The 23,571-nt window shown below is 39.0% G+C and overlaps 1 protein-coding gene across 3 annotated transcripts in view; it reads left to right on the top strand.

The window, feature by feature from the left end:
• LOC135086094 (glycerol-3-phosphate acyltransferase 3) overlaps window positions 1-23,015 on the top strand; it is a 46,316-nt gene extending 23,301 nt beyond the window's left edge. Inside the window, exons 3-11 of one of the 3 annotated variants that reach the window (XM_063980860.1) lie at window positions 244-356; window positions 2,263-2,399; window positions 5,987-6,092; window positions 7,474-7,710; window positions 9,441-9,677; window positions 20,297-20,412; window positions 20,796-20,936; window positions 21,410-21,619; window positions 22,235-23,015. In XM_063980860.1, coding sequence (XP_063836930.1) covers window positions 244-356; window positions 2,263-2,399; window positions 5,987-6,092; window positions 7,474-7,710; window positions 9,441-9,677; window positions 20,297-20,412; window positions 20,796-20,936; window positions 21,410-21,619; window positions 22,235-22,322 — 1,385 coding nt within the window. In that variant the 3' untranslated portion in view covers window positions 22,323-23,015. The remainder of the gene's footprint in view (window positions 1-243; window positions 357-2,262; window positions 2,400-5,986; window positions 6,093-7,473; window positions 7,711-9,440; window positions 9,678-20,296; window positions 20,413-20,795; window positions 20,937-21,409; window positions 21,620-22,234) is intronic. The other 2 variants (XM_063980862.1, XM_063980861.1) reach the window with 2 other exon arrangements.
• Window positions 23,016-23,571: the final 556 nt, after the last annotated feature.

Here is a 23,571-nt window from a genome sequence, read left to right as displayed (position 1 = left end):
ATGAAGAAAGTGGGCGGAGGTAACTGCGCGAGAGCTGTCGACAGCTCGAGCAGTCAGTGTATGGCTGACGACTGCTTGACCGCACGATGAAAATTCACCGTGCTGTCGACCGCCCGAATCAATTGCAACTGCTCGAGTGGTCCGTGTATGTTTATCATTGACTAACTACTCGAGCTGCCCATGTATGGCGGGCCTTATGCTAAATTTCAAAAAATAACTAATGGATTGTTGTTGTCTTTCCAGGTACAAAAATGACAGTAATAGAAAGGGACGAGATCCTCGGACCCTCGCCGGAGTTGAACTACAAGCGAAGCTCCAGCCAGGAGCGCGTCAACGGACACAAGCCTCAGGAGAAGGTGGGTCTTTGAAGAAACCAGTTTCAGCCAAAGGTCGGTCATACGAAGCACATCATCAGGTCATTTAGTCTCCACTGCAGGAGCACGACCCTCTAAAGCCTTTCCCCATGTACCTATTTCCACTAAGACCGGTCCTGGGTTTGCCGCGACCTTCATCAGATGGTCGACCCACCAAGCGAAAGGCCTGCTCTCATCTTCCATGATCGCCATTCGAGAACTTTTCTGCCCCAAAGGCCATCAGGTGCGATTGCGGTCATATACCTGCCTTGTCTCAAAAACCTAAATCTTAGGGCATAATCTATCGTACTGGAAGAATTTAAAGCGAGCCAAGAGCGTGCCAACGGACACAAGTCCCAGGAGCAAGTGGGTCCTTGGAGCAAACCATTTCATCATCAGGTCATTCAGTCTCCACTGCAGGAACACGACACTCTAATTCAGCGAAGGTTGAAGTTGAGGCTCACCAGGAGAGGGTGGGTTTTGGAAGAACTTAACGCTGGGTCTCAGGAGAAACTAGTCTTGCCTTAATGTCCTATGTCCCCTAGATGGGGCAGAGAGTGTCCACAACAGTCATCCATCGCGTTCGGTCTTGAGCTTCGCGTTTTGCTCTCCAAATCTTGCCGATCTTCTTCGTCTCGTCTGCTACAGTGCGCCGCCAAGTTTGCTTGGGGTGACCACGTTTCCTTTTAACGAGGGGGCGGAGCCCCAGGGGAAGGTGGGTCCTGGAGGAACCAGTTTCAGCCAAAAGATGACTAAAGACTGCCAAGAATTTCCATAACGATCGTCCCTGTGCTGTCAGCATGGTCTTCAGAAAACATACTCATTTTTATTATTAAAAGCTTTTTATTACAAGCTTTATATTGACTTCACTTGTTAGTATGTGTGGGACAAATCTTGCAACTGAAATTAAGACCAGTTCTCCTCAACCGATTGAGCTGCAATTTGGTATACTTCTGTAAGTACGATGACAATGCAATATTATGACCATTGAGCTGGTCTGATGATGGAGTCAGGAGGTGGCCATAGGAACTCCTAAACGAAACGGCGGAAACTTATCGAGTTTGAGTTCGTTGGATTCGTCTTCCCGAGCACTTTGGTGCTAAATGATGACCAGGGCCCAGATTGAGATAAAACTAAAAAGTGTAAAATAAAATTATAATAAAAAAAACTTTTTTTATAATAATTTTATGCAATGTTCAAGTAATTTCGAAAGCTTGTAGCGCAAACAGAGAAAAGAAGAATAAATTCCATGCGCGATACAAGCTTTCGAAATTACTTGAACATAAAATTATTTGTTTCGTTTTAGTACAACTGCATTTGAGAATAAAGCTTGTTTTTAAAAAAGTTTTTTTTATTATAATTTTATTTTACACTTTTTAGTTTTATTTTCTGTGCTTTTACATCCCGTCTGGCCAACGTGGTGAGTGTAGACTGGTAAATTAATCACAATCCTCCATCTGCAGTTACCTGATGATGATGGATAAAACAATGTTTCTTCAATTAAATGTGAGCTTTTCTAAACCTTCTCTTGCTTTCTTGCGCCGCCTTCTAATCAGTACTGGCCCATTTATTATCCCAAAGCAGTAATACTGAGATGTGTAAAAGCGCATTTTAAAACCCTATTTGCAGAAAATAAATGACTTAGGCCCAGAACAGACGTTGAAACGCAACTGCAACGAAACTGAAACTTTCTGATCATTCTGATGAATGAAACTGAAACTGAGTTTCAAACTGATCGCGTCATGTGTGGTCTCTCAACGGACGCTATGGCAGAAACTTAGATGCAACTCAAAAGTAACTAGCAGTTGCAGTTTCGTTGCAGTTGCGTTTCACCGTCTGTTCTGGGCCTTATAGTCTCCTCTACGACATCCAACCTTACGTAAACTTTATAGTTCTGCGTTCTCACCAGGTCAACCTAGAGTTCCACCTGTCTCACTGCTTGGATCTGGTGAAGGCAGGCATGGAGTCCATCATTGAGGATCAGGTCACCTCCGTCTTCGAGGCTGAGGAGTTGAGGAGCTGGAACCTCCTCACGAGGACTAACAGGTGAGATTGTACTGTAAGCTATAGGTCTATAGTCTGGTCTGTGAGCACGTAGAATTTTGTCCAATGACCCCAAGCTACCCATTCTTATCACTCGCGCGTAATTATACAATATGTAACGGAAACACCGTCCGATCCATTAAGGTGTTAATAGGTATCGAGTTAAGATTCCATTTGTGTAATAATTTTTATAAAATATTATAAAAAAAATACCCCATGAAAAATAAATACAAAATTTACAAAAATAAAATAGCTTACATGGCAATCCGAACTGCAGTGTAGAGGGTACGCGGGAGGGGTAGAGATGCGCCGGCACGCGTAGCGACGTCATAAGGTCATGACCCCCAGCGTCTTAAAAAAAGCCGCGCGCCGACAGTGTTAACGCTTTTTGAAAATTTCCCCGTTGTAGGGTAAATCATTGCTAAACTTATTGACTTTAAAAATCGATAAAAAAATTGTTTTTATTAATTACGTAATTTTGATACTTGTTTTGGTAATGTTGTTAAAGCTACTTTATGACCCTTTCGGATCGGACGGCGTTTTTGTTACATATTGTATTGCTGTCGCGACTGTGCGACGGGCGCCCGCAGTGAGTGTGCGAGCGCGACAGGCATATAATTGCGCGCGAGCGATAAGGATGGGTAGCTTGAGGTCATTGGACAAAATTCTACGTGCTCACAGACCGGGCTTTAGCGCTCAACTGAGTGAGTGCCTGAGGTATGGGAGCGGCATGGTGTTTATGTGACGTCACACTTCACCGAGATGTCAGATGTGCTTCAGTAGCTTTATAGATGACCCACGCTGAACTGTCCCACCAAACTCAATGACAGGGGGCGCTACCATCTTTCAACTACAGTAAAATCTCGATTATCCGGACTTCGATTATCCGGACTCATTCTTCACGGTTTCAAATTACCGATTCAGGATCTGGACCCATAAAAACCGAAGGCGCCGCCACCGTAACATGGTACGACCGTCTTCTTAGTTCATTGTTAAAAGAAATGGATGACCAATGGTCTAAAATTTAGATTTTTAGACTCTAAAATGATGTATTGAAAACCCTTTCTATTGTAAAAAGTTAATTACACTGGTCAACAAAAAATCAAAATGAAAATGGTGCCGAGATTCTGTTGATAGTTTATTATTAGGTGTGTATTAGTAATAATAAAAATATTTTTCTTTTTTTTTTCCTACGTGTAATTTTGGATCTACCCTCAGTTTTAAAATTTAGCTTTAATCGGTACTTTGGTTGCACAGTTTGTAGTGTTCTCGGTACATTTTTATAAATGCATTTATTTTAATATCATGTCTACATTGCCAAGAAGTTGTCTCAATAATCAAAATGTATTTCTGTTACATTGGTGGTGTGTACACAGTTAAAAAGTTCAAAAATTCAGGCAAGATTTTATTAAAAGTGTTTATTTTTCTTACTTTAAGTCGGAAATTGTGGTTGTATTCAAGCCGTTGATACCCAAAATTGTTTTTATAATCTGCTGTGAACACTTAAGGCAATGTTACAATGGTCAAAGAAGCCGTAACATGAAGTTCAGAGTGGAAAAAATGAGGAAAGAACAAAAAAAAAATCCTAGTTTGAGCATAATTTTTTTTTTAATTAATTTATTAAGTAATTTTTAATGGTCCATAAATAACAATATTAATAAAAGATACTGATTTCTTAAGTTCGATGGACTATTTGGAACGATTTGAATAGATTTTGTTAATTGAAATTACAATTTTTTTTTCGGAAATCACTAGTCCAGTAACTACTCTGAAATTGTGAGACATGCCTTAAAAACTCAGGATGTCATAAATTTTTATCAAAGAGCACTACTTCCACAGTCATCTTGACCAATTCCCAGAGAATCTTGGGTCACTATAGCATGCTATAACTAAGAATAGGGAGAGCGATGCTATCAAGACCTAAAAACCATTGGAAGAGAGGTACCAAGGCAGATGGGGGATCGGTATATGATGGCTGATTACTGCTGGAGGATGTAACGTGATAGTTCCATTACACCTCATTCACAAAAGTCGTGGAAAATAAAGTTTTCAAGCATTTCAAAATATTATAAACGCTGATTTTGGTGAAATTTTGTATTTTTCTATACATGTCAAAATCTAGAAAACCACACGTAGGAAATTAACAAATTTGCTACTAAAGCAACCAGCATAAGGTCCTCAATCAAAAAATATATACAGTTCCTTGGCACCAAAACCACTGTTGACCAGTGTTATTGTTTGATTTTACTTTGAAATCGATTATCCGGATTTTCGATTATCCGAAACACCCCTAGTTTTAATTGATCCGGATAATCGGGATTCTACTGTATATGGTTTCCAACATGGCAAAAATCGGAACCAGCGATCCGGTATTGACGGTGGCGCCCCACTGTCAATGTCATGGATAGGACAGTTCAGTATTTTGGAACTATACCATGAGTTTACATTACGTCATCGCTAGCGAGTGCGTCAAAAAATCTAAGAAGATTTTAGTTCTTGCAAGTTACCGCTAGGGGCGCCATACAATTTCGGCTATCGGCTATCATATCGGTGACTTTTTTTTAATTTATCAATTTTTAAGTGACCCCTATGGTAACACAAACAGCCATTTGGTTTTCATAAGAGTCGCTACGAAGAATTTAAATCTGATTTCAGTTAAATAAATAAATATTAAATAAATATCCTTTCGCATTTTACACTACGCTTCTAGTCCCAAACTAAGCAAAGCTTGTACTATGAGTACTAGACAACTTAAATACTTTTTTTTTTAAATACATACATATTTAAAAATATACTTAAATACCTTTTTTTTGTAAATACATAGTAACACCAGGCCTGTTCGTCTCCGCGAGTTTACATCGAAAACAAAACACGCACGATGGCCCACCTACAGGATACTATTCGACAAGGCCTCACATACGAGCGAACATTGACTCACGCACGCGTATTCATATGTGTATGATGGAAGAAAATAAAGAAAATGGTGTACTAAATACTGTGCAGTATTTAACTGCCTAAATAATAATAAAAACACAGAATGTACTTTTTTAAGTTGCCTCAAGACACTGAGAGGTACATAAGTAGTTAATATTATTCATGATAATACATGCTAAATCATGTATATCCTCCGCCATTTTCCGCAGTTTGGCACCTCACGTCACATCATTTTACCGAAGTCAGCCCTATATAGATGACCCACGCTGAACTGTCCCACCAAACTCAATGACAGGGGGGCGCTACCATCGTTCGACTATATGGTTTTCAACATGGCAAAAATCAGAACCAGCGATCCGGTATTGACGGTGGCGCCCCACTGTCAATGTCATGCATAGGACAGTTCAGTATTTTGGAACTATAGCTTCGGCGCAGTGCCGATCACTGACGTTTGTCAACAAAATGGTGCTTGACTCTTGAGACAGGCTAAATTACACCATATTGTTAATGACATTGAGCGAGCATACATTTTTTTAAATACTTTCGCGAAGTAAAACTTCTGTACGTAGTACCTACTTATTATTATTCTGTGGTAACACCCAGACCCATCACAGAAATTAAAATTCATCATTTCAATTTCTATTGTATCCTTCCAGGCAGTACGAGTTTTTAACATGGCGTCTAACCATAATCTGGGCTATGGGTTTCATAGTGCGCTACTTCTTCCTGCTACCGTTGAGGATACTCATCTTTATATTCGGGGTAAGTTTGTTATACGTATAACTAAACGTCTACTACATAATCTGATAGTTTTGTATTTTTGACACTGTTAAAAAAAGATGAATTTAATTTTGTACCTTATAAGAATGAGGTAATATTTAAAAAAAATAGGTACTAATACAAAAAGATACATGTATAATTCATTTTGTACCTTAGAATAATTAGTTAATATTTGAAATAAAAAAATACAAAAAGATATTTCATTTTGTACCTCATAATAAAAAGGTAATATTTGAAAATCTTTTGAAGATGGTATTTACCTATTTCATTTCGAATATTTAGAGGTATATGAAAAGTTATAGCGAATTTTCCTCAGTTTTTTAAACTTACATGAAAGATGCAAAGGTCTTTACTCTTTGGTATATAATTTTGTGACAATATAAATTAAATTTTTCATATAATTTAGAACCTTACAGCTGTCAGGCCTTGAAACAAGTCTATTTCTGTTTTTTTTTTCATTATTAATTGATTTTTTCACTTTTTTTTTACAATACTGGTACACAAAATATGAATTTTAGGTTATTTAATCCAAGTTATTTTTTGTTATTCACAATATTATTTTTCTTTTCCTGTCTTTTTGTTTACGTGAAGTTTGTAAAGTAAAAATACTATTATATTAATAAATCGTTCGCGTATGTAAAGTAATTAAATTAAAAAACTGGATGTGTAGCCCATAGTAAAGAAATCTTGTACTATAGGCACCAGACAACGGATATAAGCAAACTTTTGTAAATATTTTTTATAAATCGTAAACATCCAAACAAATATTGTTTGTTTTGTGCGGGTATTGAACCCGCGACCTCTGGTGTAGTTCTATTGCGATATTAATTTGAAATATAATGATTTAGCTGGCACATTCAGCGTCGAATAGTACGTGACACCCAAAGTAGCCAAAAAGTTCGCAACACGTCTTTGTTACAATGAGGGCTATCGTTTTTATACTTAACAGTTGGCACCCCTGGCGATTGACAGGAACTTACTCTACAGTGGCGCCATCTTGATGAGTGCAAATGCGATAGTCCTCCTACCACTTTCGCGCTCACCAGTTGGAGCCACTGTCTTCGCTACTAGCAAGTGACAGGACCTTACTCTACAGTGGCGCTAACTGGTGAGCGCTAAAACGATAGCCCTCATTGGAATAAGGTTGTGTTGTCAACTTTTTGGCCACTTTGGGTGTCACGGACTATTTGACGCTGACTGTGCTTAAATTATCATTATCTCTCTTTTGCAATATAAACTACTTTACAAACTTCACAATCCTCTTCTTTTTCACGTGTACTAATCAAATTTTTTCCACTCCCCACTAACACTGGCAACATCGGACCAAAAACTACCAAAACCTACCAAAAACTGGCAACACCAGCTGCTGACTATGCTATCGACGACTACCCTCGTAAATTTCCTACCTGAAGGAAGGATACGGAATTTCTTCGGAAGAATTTCCTACAAGATGTATATGAGGATTTTGATAAGGAGTCTTTCATTCGTCGCTACATACCACGATATGCAAAACAGGCCGAAAGCGAACGGATTCTGTGTTGCCAATCACACGAGTGTCATCGATGTTGCCATGCTCAGCGTGAATACGTGTTTCTCTTTGGTAGTATTTTTTATTTATAAGGAGTCTGTGTCGGGTATTTGTATTTAATTTTAGCATGTCTTGTGACGTCACCGCCATCATGGGTTAATGTGGTGCATTTACAGGGACACATTGTCTGGGGTGATGTTTGACGAAATTTAGACTTTATCTGCATTTATTTAAAGTTTTTTGTTGGTAAAAGCGAAGTATTCAATGGTTTTTTTTTGTAATTCAGTATTTATTATGGTTTTTAAAACATGGTTTGTCTTAAGAACAATATCTCCATATAAAATTAAGTCTAATAAAAATAAGAAAATTGGAATGACTTTAGAATTTATAATGCGGGTAACTAAATTATTTTTAATTGGTCATGCCTTGCAAGTGTGTATGAAATTCACATAGCTAGCTTGTACGTGCATTTTATGGGACGTGTATGTGTCCTAAAAAAGTTATATAACAATAATTATCTCGTAAAAAGGCTGCACGCTTCATATACTTACAAGATGTATAAGTGCGCTTTTTAGCCTGTATACTATTATTTCCTATAGACCGCCTTAAAAATATAAATACACTAATTTACTTACTTACATTTATTTAGGAATAGGGATGATGACTGGGTAATGAAATCGAAATTTTATTTAGTCCGTCAGACAGATAATAAAAAAATTTTGGACACATAATGTATATACAGTGTGTCCGGGCATGTAGTGATCAAACTTTAAGGGCGTAATCTATGGACAATTTTATCGATGAAAATATTTCAAATTTGGGGCCTGACCCATTTCTCGAAAAATTACATCGATTTAAGTTTTTAATTTTTAGTTTACACCTCTTCTTTAAAAAACAAGTGAAAGCGTGGGTAGCTTAACATTAATAGGCAACCTATTCCGATTACTATGGAAACCGCTAGGAAGGGGTATTTTTGTTCAACAATTACGTCGAAACTAATAGACGTAGACTAATAAATTTACATTCGTTTTGTAGAATAGCTCAAATACTAAAAATACAATGCAAATAAAACATACCTTAACGACCTGGTTTTTCTTGTGTTGGAAAATAACTGAAAAAGAAGTGAAAAAAGTAATGTATTTTTCTAATTAAATCCATTCTCACTCCCATAAAATGTATGACACTTGTGTCTGCTTTCTTCTTCTACTAATAGATAATTTTATTGGCTATCGCATGATATAAAATATTTGCCTATTAATGTTAAGCTACCCACGCTTTCACTTGTTTTTTAAACAAGAGGTGTAAACTAAAAATTAAAAACTTAAATCGATGTAATTTTTCGAGAAATGGGTCAGGCCCCAAATTTGAAGTATTTTCATCGATAAAATTGTCTATAGATTACACCCTTAAAGTTTGATCACTACATGCCCGGACACACTGTATATATTTTTTTTTCATAATCGAATAATTACAGTATTATATTGAGTTGAAATGTCGCGTGACGTCACTTTTGAGTAAAATACCTGCCTTGTCAAGCATATAAAAAAAAAAAATCTACACAAGCGTGACGTAACGCGCCATTTCAACTCGATGTAGCACTGTTATTATTTAATTATGAAAGAAAATAAAAAATATGATCTAATTATCTGTCTGACGGACAAATAATTGAAATTTTGTCATCTAGCCTGTTTTTACAAAAGCGTATTTTTCGCAAAAAAATTTACCAACAAATCCCCAACCAAAAAACCCCAACTATCTTTCGTCAACCACACCCCTCATACTTCCCAATGTGTGGGCTATAGGTGTGGTGGCTGATCATAAGTACCGCGTGCATCGGTACACTCCCGGACGGACCTCTGAAGCAGAAGACCAACTATACCGTCTCCATAATGTGCTTCAACTTCCTCTCGCGGTGCATATCGGCGGTGGTCACGCACCACGACGTGCACAATAAGCCGGCGCGCGGAGGCATATGCGTTGCCAACCACACGTCGCCCATCGATGCCCTCGTGCTTATGTGCGACAATTGTTACTCGCTGGTAAGTCAACAGGCTTTAGTGGACAATAAAAGTAAAAAAAAGTGTATGAACAGGCTTTGGTGGACATCGAAAGACACTGGTGGACATCGAAAGACACTGGTGGACATCAAATACACTGGTGGACATCGAGAGACACTTTGGTGGACATCGAAAGACACTTTGGTGGACAACTGACGTAAAAAAAGGGTCTATTGAGACGGTGACAGACAATTAGACACTGAATGGCTTTTTGATAGCTCTTAAAGTGTCTACAATCATATTTAGACACTTAGATATTACCCCAATAGTCGCAATGTCATCATCTCAAGTGTCTTAAATGGCCTCATCCTGTGGCGTTCATAAGCAGCGCTATAAAAGGTAAGTCACTATAGATACTGTACGCGCCAGCATTAAAACCTCATGCAATTCAAACTCATGTCACACTATTCTATCACTCATTCTGACAGTCCTTTTCCTATTCCTCTCCCTCCCACCTTCAGTCTCGCTCTCGCATCGCAACGCGCCGCTTCGCCTACCTATCTGGGCGTTAATTACTAAATAAGTATCCAAAATAAACCAATTCAAATAAACCCAAATCGCGCGCTAAACTCATCTCAATAAAAATTCAAGTGTTTGTGAAAGTGAAAGAAGAACCAAGCTTGGACCGTCCTGTGGAGTCTGCTCAATCGAAGGTATCCCATCCCATTCCTATCCCAATCTCCTACAACTCCTTTCTGGTCCTACCGAGCCGCATGGTTCATTTCCTATCCTTTACACTTACAGAAAATCACAACTACACATTTTCACGCATCCGTCATTTTGACAACTCTCTAGAAAATTCTAGAAAATTCGCTCGTTTGACACATTCTTTTTGGAAATTTCGATTCGTTTTACATTTGACACATTCTAGAAATTACTATTCGCTCAAACGTCAACTCGTTGTTTGTAAACACGTATATTTTTTAAATTCAATCTTTTAAAATTTTATTTCAATTCAATTTCAAATTCACTTACATACGCTACGCATTTTATTTTCCTACTGGATTATAAATAAATACGCACAACTCAACTCATTTTTAACGCTAGCTCTCGTGCGTGTGTTTGCTCACCTACAATACAATGGAGGGAGTAAAACGCAAAATTAATTTGCTTGAAGCTAAAAAAGAAGCGCTTTTTCAGAGGGTTCAGGAACTATACGACCTCAGCCTAAAGGTCTCCGACCCTCAGATTGAACAAATTTTCATGTCTCGCATGCATTCGATTGAAAAAACAAGATCGGATTTTCTTGATACTATTGACGAACTTAATTTGTGTTATATGAAAAATGATGAGGAACTCAAACCTACATTTGCCGCACTCAACTTGTTTGACGATTTGTACTGTAACATCCTTTCGGTGCAAAGCTCCATCGCACAACTAAAGGCCAACACAGAGCGTCGCAAACAGGATTTCGTAAAAAAATTACCGCCTTTAGAACTAGTCTCTTTCGACGGAGCCCCTTCCAAGTGGCCCGTTTTCTACCAAAATTTTAAAACACTTATTCATGAGAACACTGGTTTGTCTCCAGGTGAAAAGGCTCAATACCTTATAGGAAAACTTTCCGGAAAAGCACTTACAATTTGCTCGGGTATTCCACCTACTGGTGAGAACTATTACATAATTTGGAACAACCTATTAGAAAAATACCAAGACATAAGAGTACAAGCCTCTATGTATTTGGGACAGTTAATAAATTTCAAATCGCAATCTTTAGATGAATTTTTGGAACAGTATTGCTCAGCTGAAGCTGCCTTACGACGTTTACAGATTGATGACCTTTCCGATTTCATTTTGACTCATATTGCTCTCAGTAAATTAGACAAAGACACTCTAAATTTATTTGAACAATCCATTAAGCACGTAAAAATGCCTACGTTTAATGATCTCAAGACTTTTATAAAAGAACAGAATAAGATCCATTCTTTACGCTCATCTTTTACGCAGAATAAGCCGTACGTTAATAATAAAACGAATTTCGCATCGCAGTCTAAAAACTCGAAACCGACACAGTCGTTTGTTTCTAATACAGCTTCTGGAGTAAAACTCAATCAACATTACTTCCAATCTCAACCAAATTCGCAAGGCTCATACACTCCATCCGCTGTACGCAAGAATTGTCAACTTTGTAAGACGGAACCTGAACATGCCCTGTTCAAATGCAGTTATTTTCGCTCGAAAAATGCGCCAACTCGCTACTCTTTAGTGAAAAAATGTAACTTTTGCCTCAATTGTTTGGGCTTTCATAATGTTAAATATTGCAGATCTCAAAATCGTTGCTCAGTTTGCCAACGTAAACATCACACTCTTATTCATATAGATAACTTTAACGTGAATAGACCTATGACGTCACAACAGCTGACTTGCAGCGCGACGCTTTCGCCGACCGACGCGTCCATGTCCGCGCCCGGTCCGGTCACGCCGCCGTTGCAATCGATGCCAACCAACAATGTATCTCTCTCTGCAGTCACGCCGTCGATCGCTGATGAATCTAGTACCACGGTCTTATTACCCACCGCGTCAGTGTATACTTATGACAATAATAAGACGTGTCAAAAATTACGCGTGTTTCTAGACACAGGTTCGATGAGCAACTTTATCACAAATAAATGTTGTGCGCGACTGAACTTAAAAGTCAATCCGCTACCTACCACTATTAAGGGCATAGGTCAGTCTGAAAGTGTGTCGCTAGGATATGTATCTTTCACAATTGCCTCACGCTTTGATCCCAGGTGTAAATACACAATTAACGCACGCGTCATTGATACAATAACCGATTATTTACCTAATGTAAGGGTTGACATAACCCAGTTATCGCATTTACAAGGTCTTCCTATGGCTGATGACAGCTTCGATATCCCTGCTGAAATCGATTGTTTGTTAGGCAATGAGATATTCCCGCTTCTTTTAGGTAGTAATAAAATAACTTCACCCCAATCCTCTGTCATCGCCATCGAAACCACGCTCGGATATCTCGCTATGGGACGCGCTCAGTGCTACTCAGCTCATTCACGCAATGATAATAAAGCATTCTTTTGCAATGTAGACTCGCACTCATTAGAATCACTCACGCAACGCTTTTGGGAGCTTGAAAGTGTACCTACTAAGAGACACATCAGCCCTGACGACGAAATATGTGAAAACATTTTCCAATCAACTCATTCTCGCGACGACTCTGGGACGTATACCGTTTCTTTGCCATTTAAACTCGACCCATCAGAACTCGGCGATTCTTATTTTACTGCTAGGCGTCGCTTCTATAACTTAGAAAAAAAGTTAGACTCAACTCCGGGCTTACGCACTAACTATAATGAAAATATTCAAGACTGTATCGATCGCGGTTTTCTGTCAAAATTCGAAAACGCATCGAATTCAGAGGAAAATACTCCAAATTATTATATACCTCATCATGCAGTATACCGACCAGATAAACTCACTTCAAAAACTCGAGTCGTTTTAGATGCAAGTTGTAAAACAACCTCTGGAAAGTCGTTAAATGATGTTCTTTACACTGGCCCAAACTTACAAAGTAATATTTTTGATCTTTTAATTAACTTACGCATTTTCTCAGTCGCTTTATCTGCTGATATTGAAAAGATGTATTTCTGTGTGAAGCTTGATCAAAATCACCACCCGTTTCAACGCATATTATTTCGATTTGATCCTGAATCACCGATTGATACTTATCAATACAATAGGGTTTCTTTTGGCGTTTCTAGCTCGCCTTACCTCGCTATGCGTGTCGTTCGCCAACTCGCTGAGGACGAGCGCGCGAATTATCCTATCGCCGCGTCTGAAGCTCAATCCTGTATGTATATGGACGATTATGTCTCATCTATGGACGGGTTAGAAAAAGCTGAACAATCTTACCATCAAATGGTTAAGATGTTCATGGCCGGGGGGTTTAAAATGGTTAAGTGGATCTCGAACAACCCTGAGCTTATAAATAGGATTCCCGATTCGCATAAAAATCCACAGCTCGTCGATTTTGACACTGACTCAGAAATTACGACAAAAATCATAGGCATGCAGTGGCTTCCTAATGATGACGTTTTTCTTTACAAAATTAACTCTACTAACTCTGACCAATGCACAAAACGCACGATTCTTTCCGCAACCGCTAGATTATTCGACCCTTTGGGTTTGCTAGGCCCTGTGACAGCGTTTCTCAAACTCTTAATTCAAGAATGCTGGCAGCGCGAACTTGAATGGGATCAGCCAGTTCCAGACTCAATAAAAAATAAATGGAATCGGTTTGATAGCGAGATTAACTATTTATCGCAATTAAAAATATCTCGTCATATAGGAATCACCGCGGGTTGTCACGTCACTATCATGGGCTTCGCGGACGCCAGCGAAGTATGCTACGGAGCTGTAGTTTATGTGCGCGTGAGCTCTGATGCAGATTCACCCGGTGAAGTCTTTCTTATCGCATCCAAATCGCGCGTCGCGCCTTTAAAGAAAATATCTCTTGCGCGGCTTGAACTGTGCGCAGCGCTGCTCTTGACAAATCTTTTATTATCGGTTCGCGATAGTATAGAGAATCGTTATCCTGTTAACTCAATTTACGCATTTTCAGACTCGACTGTCACTCTCACGTGGATACATTCTCCCGCGTACAAATTTCACACATTTGTTGCGAATAGAATTACTGAAATTAATTCGAAACTCAACGCAAAAATTTGGCATCATGTTAATGGAAATGAAAATCCTGCAGATGTAATATCGCGACCTGTAACTCCTAAAGCATTATTAAATCAATTAAATTGGTTTCACTCTCCTCAATGGACAGCTCAGCCAATCTCGCAATGGCCTATCGAGCCATTTCAAGTTTCATCTAACAGTGTTCGACTGGAAGAGAAAACTATCGCTCTTGTTTCAGAGACAAGCTCTCAATCGAACTCTCACCCTTTCGATCGATTAATTGATCGCATTTCCACGTACCCAAAATTATTACGCGCTACTGTGTACGTGTTACGCTTCGCTAAAATACTACGTTCAAACGGAGTGGTTACATCCTCTGATTTAGAACTCGCTGAACTCTATTTAGTACGCCATATACAGGCACTATTTTTTACTCAAGATATGCACGCAATTAAAAATAATAAACCCTTTAACAAATCGCTTCTCAAACTTAACCCTTTCATTGACTCTGATAATATACTTCGTGTCGGAGGTCGACTCACTCACTCTCAACTCAACTATGGACAAAAGCATCCAATCATTCTATCGCCTAAACATCGCTTCACTCAACTTTTAGTTGATTACTTTCATGTATGTAATTTACATACTGGTCCTTCACTTCTACTCAGTCTGCTTAGACAGAAATTTTGGATACTTTCCGCACGTAACTTAGTACGTCAAAGAGTGCATCAATGCAATATCTGTTTTCGTTTAAACCCTAAATCTACAAACCCTCTTATGGGCGACTTGCCATCATTCCGCGTTTCAGAAGCTAAAGCTTTTGTTTATACATCGGTCGATTATGCAGGTCCCTTCTTTATTACTCACATTCGCCGCAGAGGTGTTAAAAGCCAGAAGGCTTATATTTGTTTATTTTGCTGTCTTACAACTAAGGCTCTACACATAGAGTTAGTTTCAGACTTAAGCTCTGATCTATTTCTCGCCGCTTTTCGTCGATTCATTTGTAGAAGAGGCCCCGTTTCCATGATATATAGCGACGGAGGTACTAACTTCATTGGCGCTAAACGCAAGCTTGACGAAATTTACGCTCTTTTAGAATCTGACTCTCACAAAAATTATTTAAGTTCACATTTGGCTGAACAACGCATTAAGTTTCTTCATAGTCCACCATATGGTCCGCACTTTAACGGCATCACAGAGATAAATGTTCGTTATGTAAAAACGCATCTTTATAAAGTTATTGGTCTTCAAGTGTTAACATACGAAGAGTTCAACACTGTACTTGTACAAATAGAAGGCTTATTGAATAGTAGACCATTGTGTGTTCTTAGCTCTGACCCATCTGATATATCCGCTCTCACTCCCAATCACTTTCTCAATATAACTCCACTGAAATTCTTACCAGTAGAGGATGTCTCTGATATTTCTGACAATCGGTTAACGCGTTATCAGTTAGTCAATAAATTAGTGCAAAGCTTTTGGCGTCGCTGGAATCAGGAGTATTTAACTTCTCTACAACGCCGTGAAAAGTGGAATACGGTGACCAAACCGATAGATGTGGGCTCTGTTGTTGTTATAAAAGATGACAATGCGCATCCTCTTTGTTGGCCATTGGGTGTGGTTGTGGAAGTATATCCCGGAAAGGACAAAATCATTCGCACCTTAAAGGTTCGCACTGCAACCGGCACTTATGTTCGGCCTGTAGTTAGAGTTTGTCCTCTTCCTTTACAGTAACTCAAATAATGTTTTTAACTTAAATTTTTCTTTAACTTCAATTTAACTCAACTTTAACTTTAATTTAACTCAACTTTAACGCTCATTTAACTCAAATTTGACTCGTTTAGTTCTCTCTAACGCATGCTTTTTTGCGTTTTTAACTTTATTTTTTTTTACAAACGCTACTCAATCTAGAGGAAGACCTCTAGGCCGGGGGAGTTGTACGCGCCAGCATTAAAACCTCATGCAATTCAAACTCATGTCACACTATTCTATCACTCATTCTGACAGTCCTTTTCCTATCCTCTCCCTCCCACCTTCAGTCTCGCTCTCGCATCGCAACGCGCCGCTTCGCCTACCTATCTGGGCGTTAATAATAAATAAGTATCCAAAATAAACCAATTCAAATAAACCCAAATCGCGCGCTAAACTCATCTCAATAAAAATTCAAGTGTTTGTGAAAGTGAAAGAAGAACCAAGCTTGGACCGTCCTGTGGAGTCTGCTCAATCGAAGGTATCCCATCCCGTTCCTATCCCAATCTCCTACAGATACACTCTCGCTAGCTCTGACAGCAGCGTCACAGCAAAGTCACTCTTAAACCGCCTAGTGCTTAAAAAGGTAAGTCACTATAGATACACACTCGCTAGCTCTGACAGCAGCGTCACAGCAAAGTCACTCTTAAACCGCCCGCGCTAAGTCACAGTCTCCATAATGTGCTTCAACTTCCTATCGCGCTGCATATCGGCGGTGGTGACGCACCACGACGTGCACAATAAGCCGGCGCGCGGAGGCATCTGTGTCGCCAACCACACGTCGCCCATCGACGCGCTGGTGCTTATGTGCGACAATTGTTACTCACTGGTAAGTCAACAGGCTTTAGTGGACAGTAAAAGTTAAAAAAAGTGTCTATCCAGGCTTTGGTGGACATCAAAGACTTTGGTGGACACCGAAAGACATGGTGGACATCAAAAGACACTGATGGACATCGAAAGACATTGGTGGACATCCAAAGACATTGGTGGACATCAAAAAGTGTCTATAGAGACTTTGGTAGACAACGTAAGTAATTTAAAGTGTCTATAAAAACTGGTGGACAACGAAAAGTGTGTCAATAGAGACTTTGGTGGACAACGTCAGTAATAAAAGTGTCTATACAGACTAGTGATCATCAAAAAGTGTCTATCAATGACGCAATCGTCACTTCAGTGGTCTTCTAGACTTTCTAGACACTGGATGGCATTTTGACAGCTAAGTACCTTAATTTTTATTTAGCTACTTAAAAACCAGTTGGTAAATATTCGCTAGATTACATACTCTCCACCGCAATATCGGCAGCAGCTAAATCATGGCTGCAAAGGTAAGTGAACTTTATTTTGCTGGGCATAAAGCTGAATTTAAACTGGTATGTGTCGGTCTAGTGCATGTTGGGTTTATTATAAGACTGAAAACATTATTGGGTAGTTAACACCAACCAATGAATAATAATAACACTAAGGCCCGATTCGACCAAACTTTTATCCGAGAATAACTCCTGGTATAACTGGCACATTGACAGTTTCAGCAGAGTAAATACAAATGAGTAGGTCATCTTCATGGTCGGTTTGTATGTGAGCGCGCCAATACATATGCGGCGCTTAACCGCGCTCGGTGCGTTTTTATGAAGATGACCTACTCATTTGTATTTACTCTGGTTTCAGTATGGAAAATATGTCAAAATGACAAGTTTATTCTGAGATTAATATTTGCTCTTGTTTGGTCGAATCCACCTTAATAATAATAAGTAACTAATCAACATTTAGAACTTAGCGCATCTAAACAAACATAACTAGGTTAATAAATCTTAATGTTAATCAATTTAATTAACCTTAACTTCTTGGTGGTGTCAACTACTCAATCTTCATAGATGTACATACTTTATTTGAAGTGAATTTACATTATTTTGACCCCAATTTTAAACTTCTCACTTATACAATTTTTGTCAGTAATAAATGAGATTTTTCAGATGTTTTTCTTCATAACAAACTTAATTGCAATAAGATTGTCTTTTTATTTCATCAATAAAATAATTATATGGTCTTAAAAATACTCAATTTTCTGTTTCATTAAAACTGTTTTTTCTTCTATAAAACAAATCAGTTTTTTTTAATAACACTGGGGAACAGTCATTTTGCGGCATGGTAGTTTAGAGTCAATTCTGTATGCGACTAGTGTGCTGAATACTAGAAAAATATTAGATTTGTCAAATTGACTCTAGATCTTGAGATAAATACTATTAACTGTTTATATGAAAAAAACCAAAATAAAAATACCAATCTGTATAAAAAAAATATTTACACTAAGATCCTATTTAAGAACGATATAAAAATTAAAAATATATTTGCTTTTCATCAAATAATAGAAAAAAAAACTACAAAAAGCTTTTTCTGTAAGCTTTTATGTTATGGTTTTGGTCAGGAAAATGGGTCCGTGGCCGAGTCCCCCTGTGTTCGACGCACCCGTGGTCGACGCCCCCGGTCAGATAGAAGAAATTTTTAATCAAATGTACAGTCAGTCACAAAAATATTTATAAACGAATAAATATTTATACTGATCGTACAAATAAATGTTTAATATTATTTTACCATAGTGATGATACCTAAAAATATAATAGGTTTTATTTTAACCTATCATATTTTATCATAGGTTTTATTTACCTATAATAACATGTAAATCGTTTTACCTAATGAAAATAATTGTAACAATCAGTCTTTAAAATAACTCTACTCTTTCTACATTTAACTAACTACAAATAAAAGTTTTAATTATAAAAGTTTTAAATATTTTTTACAAAAAATTAAATACATCATTTTAAATAGCGTCACACATGCATGGTTTTCGTTGACTGTACTTAGTGCAAAAGCCGATATAAATATGATATTAAATTTATTTAAATCGGGGGCTTCAACCACGGGTGCGTCGAATACTGGGGGACTCGGCCACGGACCCAGGAAAATTCCATAATTATGGCAACAGTAATCAGCCATCATCTGGCGGTCCCATTGACCGTGGATGTCATTCTTCCACTATCCAGATGTTCTGGTAGAACCGTTCTGCTTATTCCTCACTGTAATCACCCAGATTATGGGAGAACGTGTCCAAATAGCTATTGTTAAAAAAAAATTAATACTCAAATTAGATCCTTATGTGTAAAATTTTTCAAACAACCAATTCTGAAAAGCCTGGTGCTCTATGACTCCCCAAATATTGTTTGATTACTAAAACAAAGCGTAGCCATGCTTCAGATTCAATTTGTGTTATGTGGTTTACAAATACAGTGTCTTAATTAGAGTACGGATTTGCGGTCAATCGAATTTATTTTTTCCGTATTCAAACGGACGTTTCAGGACGTAAAGGACTTTAATTTGGCTGACTTTTGATCATTTTAGTGATTAGAAAGCTCAGTTCATATCTTTGGCTTTCCAAATTGAAGTCCTTTACGTCCAGCTTGACTCCAGTATGGCAAAGAGTCTTCACGAGTCTTGCAGACGATATTGGACCCCCAATATTTATTATTTTATGGAAGTTTTATAAGACAGTATGCTTGGTAGGTTTTTATCACTACCTTCGTGATCTTATTTCTTTGCTTTTGTAAGTTTAGAAGCCAAATATTAACAAAAACTGTTGGGATTGTAAACGCAAGGTTTTCATAATGAACTCATATTTTTGACACAAAAAAGCTCTTTAAAAATTGATTTAAAAGACACAAACTGTTAATTTCAAGGTCTAGTAGCTGATTACTAAATTGTTGTAACTACAACTACACTAATACATGAGTAGAAAATAAAACTTAGTGGGTATAATCAAATTAATATAAGTTTAGGGAGGGTCGTTTAATTTTTTTCATTGATTTCTTGTGTCTCGTTTATCTCAAAAACCAGAGTCAATCCAAAGAAAGTAAATGCACACCATTTATGTCTAATACAAGTATTTACAAAATCCATTAACAAAATAGATGCTATCTTTTACCTAATTTCGGGTTATATTCAGGCAATATGTGACGTATTCAAACATAAGGAAACCATTGATAACGTACCATTTCTGGCTATTTGTTGGGAAATTTGTGACGTCTTAGTTAAAGAATCCATTTCGCACACTTGGTGCAATAACGTCACAAGAGCAAAAAAAAAAAATTTTTTACTTCTGACATTATTGCTCTGTGTGATTTGACACATTGCGGGCAATATGTGACGTCAAAACATTGCAGATCGGGCAAAGGCACGGTGGTTTCCTGGGTCTGCTACAGAGAGCGCTAGCGCGCGCCTCGCCTCATATCTGGTTTGAGCGGTCCGAGGTGAAGGATAGGCACGCTGTTGCTAAGAGGTGAGTTTTGAGTGGTACAGAGTCGGCTAGATAGTTCTTGATACCCAAAGTAACCAACAAGTTGACAACAGAACCATATTCATCTTATAACAAAGACGTGTTGCGAGCTTATTGGCTACTTTGGGTGTCACGTACTTCTTCATATCGTGTCGACAAAAAACCTTATACAGTGTCAGCACAAAACTCCGCTACAAGAGTGGCGTTGTCAGTAGCATTAATTAAATCTTCCATCATGTGATTCATCGACTGGGGAACAAAATCGCACTTTCACTCCAAGTTTGCCGACGTTTGTGGCGAGCTTTTCACAATAAACAAAAACAAACATTATTATTTTTTTGTACCACTGCTGCAAGGGCTATAATGATCCTGCATTTGTCCGACAGGCTCAAAGAGCACATATCCGTCGCGGACAACCCTCCCATCCTTATCTTCCCGGAGGGGACTTGCATCAACAACACCTCAGTCATGCAGTTCAAGAAGGGCAGCTTCGAAGTCGGAGGCACCATCTACCCTGTCGCTATCAAGTAAGTTTTAGCTGCTATTCATCATCATTTCAGCCATAGGACGTCCACTGCTGGACAAAGGCCTCAAGAATTTCCATAACGACAGGTTCTTCCCGCGACCTTCACCCGACCGTCGGTCCACCTAGGCGGGCCTGCAGTGCCCACGCTACGTCTTCCGGCCCCTGGTCGCCACTCGAGAACTTATCTGCCATCTACTACCGCTTTACGTTATGCTCCGCCCACTGCCACTTGATTATAGCAATTCTGCGTAAGTGAGAAGTCAGAGTAACGCCCGTATTCACAAACGACGCTTGCTTATGTGAAGCAGCAAATTTAACGCTGTGTTGAATAGAGCTCTGTGATTGGTCCGTATGTCACCCTGTGCGTCCACGCGCACTGTGAGACCTCATAGTAATGTTTTTGAATACGGGCTTGAGAAACCGACTGATAAAATGAAGAGATTACTAATCCGATCATGTTTTTTTAAATTACAGATACGACCCTCGCTTCGGCGACGCGTTCTGGAACAGTTCACGTCACGGCATGCTGCACTATCTACTCAACATGATGACGTCATGGGCGATCGTGTGCGACGTGTGGTATCTACCAGCCATGCATCGAGCGCGAGATGAATCGGCGGTGGACTTCGCAAATAGAGTAAAGGCCGCGGTCGCAAGGCGTGGTGGCCTGGTTGATTTGCAGTGGTGAGTTGTTGACTGGCATCTATGACATTTGAGAATGCTGATTCTCAACCTCTCTTCTTTCTTTCTTTCCCCATGTCTTACTCGCCCTCTCACATGCGCTCTCCCTCACACTCGCGCTTCGATCTCTCTCGTTATCTCTGCCAACATTACTCTTACCTTTTCGAGCCCCTTCAATTTTTTCTCTATAACTTTTTCTGTCCCTCTCTTCCTCCCACCATAATTATCCCCCCCCCCCCCATCCCCCTTACGCTCTCCACACCTATCTCACACTCGCTCGCTCTTTCTTTCTCACACATGCTCTCTTCCTCTCTTACTTACTCCGTCACTCTCCTGGGCCACGAGGAAAAGCTAAAGCCTGGTCCGTGAGCACGTAGAATTTTGTCCAATAACCTAAGCTACCCATCCTTATGGCTCGCGCGTAATTATATTGCTGTCGCGACTGTGTGACGGGCGCCCGCAGTGAGTGTGCGAGCGCGACAGCAAGATAATTACGCGCGAGCGATAAGGATGGGTAGCTTAGGGTCATTGGACAAAATTCTACGTGCTCACGGACCAGGCTTTAGTACCTATCGCTACAATTTACAAGATGAACTAAAATCATAATTATTGTTACAGGGACGGCCAACTAAAGCGAATGAAGGCGAAAAAAGAATGGCGGGAGCTACAACAGGAGGAATTCAGTAAACGGTTAAAAGGAGAGTAAAAAACCAGTGACGATACAGCGGAGCTGTGACACGCCGTGCGGAGCTGTGACAGTACGCGGTGCAACGCTGTGACATCACGTGACGGGGAACTGTTACAGTAACAGTGACATGACGTGTCGAAGAATTGACGGTGACTTGGACCTGTTATAATAACAGTGTCGCTGTGACATCACGTGTCGAGGAACTGACAGTGTCCCGTACCTGTTATAGTGACGCGGAGATGTTACAGTATGTGTGACAGTGACGCGGATCTGTGACGAGAAGTGTAACGGTGACACGGAGCTGTGACGACGTCACGTGGAACTGTGTCAGTGACGCGCAGCTGTGACAGAACGTCACGTGAACTGCGGAGCTACCACAATACGTGTTGCGGACTGTGACTGTACGCGGCAGTGTAACAGTGCGTTATTCTGTGACTAAGTGATTTAGTGTTGTGACTTTACCGGACGCCATATTGGATTGAAGTTTATTTATAGACGCTATGGCGAGGGATTTTATGGAGAGCATTCTATGACACCAGTTTTAGCTTATTCAAGCTAAGAAACTGACAAAAGATTGTAAAAAGCCAATTTCTAAATAATGTCTCAATCGACCATTTTAAAAAGTTATAAACTATTTAAGTATGTTTATATTTGTTGTCTGGTACCCATAGTACAAGCTTTGCTTAGTTTGGGACTAGATGGCGCTATTGGAATAAAATTGCCATATTGCCAAATTGCCTGTTAGAGTTCTAAATGTAATGGCGGTCATTAAAATGATAGATCTAGCTTGTTCTCCATAAAATCGCTCGTTAAAGTTTATTTATTTGTAGGTTAGGATGAAGTCTTAAAAACTGCCTTTAGTTGTAATGTTTTTATTTTGCGCCGAAAATGTATTTTTTCCAAAAAATCATTTTTGTGCAATCTTGAGTTGCGCCACTATTTGTGATGATGAATTTATCATTTTGTGATTTTTAGTGGCAATAAAATCTAATTCTTTTTAAAGTAAGTAAGCCACGATAGCCGAACAGTGAAGGGGTTGGACTGGCCGACTCGTGATCCGGGGAACGCGGGTTCGGTCCCCGCCGCCGCTCGACTATTGTGGCATATTTAGCTTAGTACGAGGAGCTAACGAGACTATTAGTAATTTGTGTAATAACAAATTAATTACTATCTTTAATAAAAAAAAGTTATTAGTAAAGTATCGTAAAATGTTTTAATTTCTTACATTTTCGGTGCAAAGTATACTATGAAATTTCTATTCAAATAT

This window comes from Ostrinia nubilalis, chromosome 30, assembly GCF_963855985.1.
Source record: "Ostrinia nubilalis chromosome 30, ilOstNubi1.1, whole genome shotgun sequence".
NCBI lineage: Eukaryota > Metazoa > Arthropoda > Insecta > Lepidoptera > Crambidae > Ostrinia > Ostrinia nubilalis.
The sequence above is the reverse complement of the archived record's forward strand: the minus strand, read 5'-3'. Positions and strand labels throughout refer to the sequence as shown.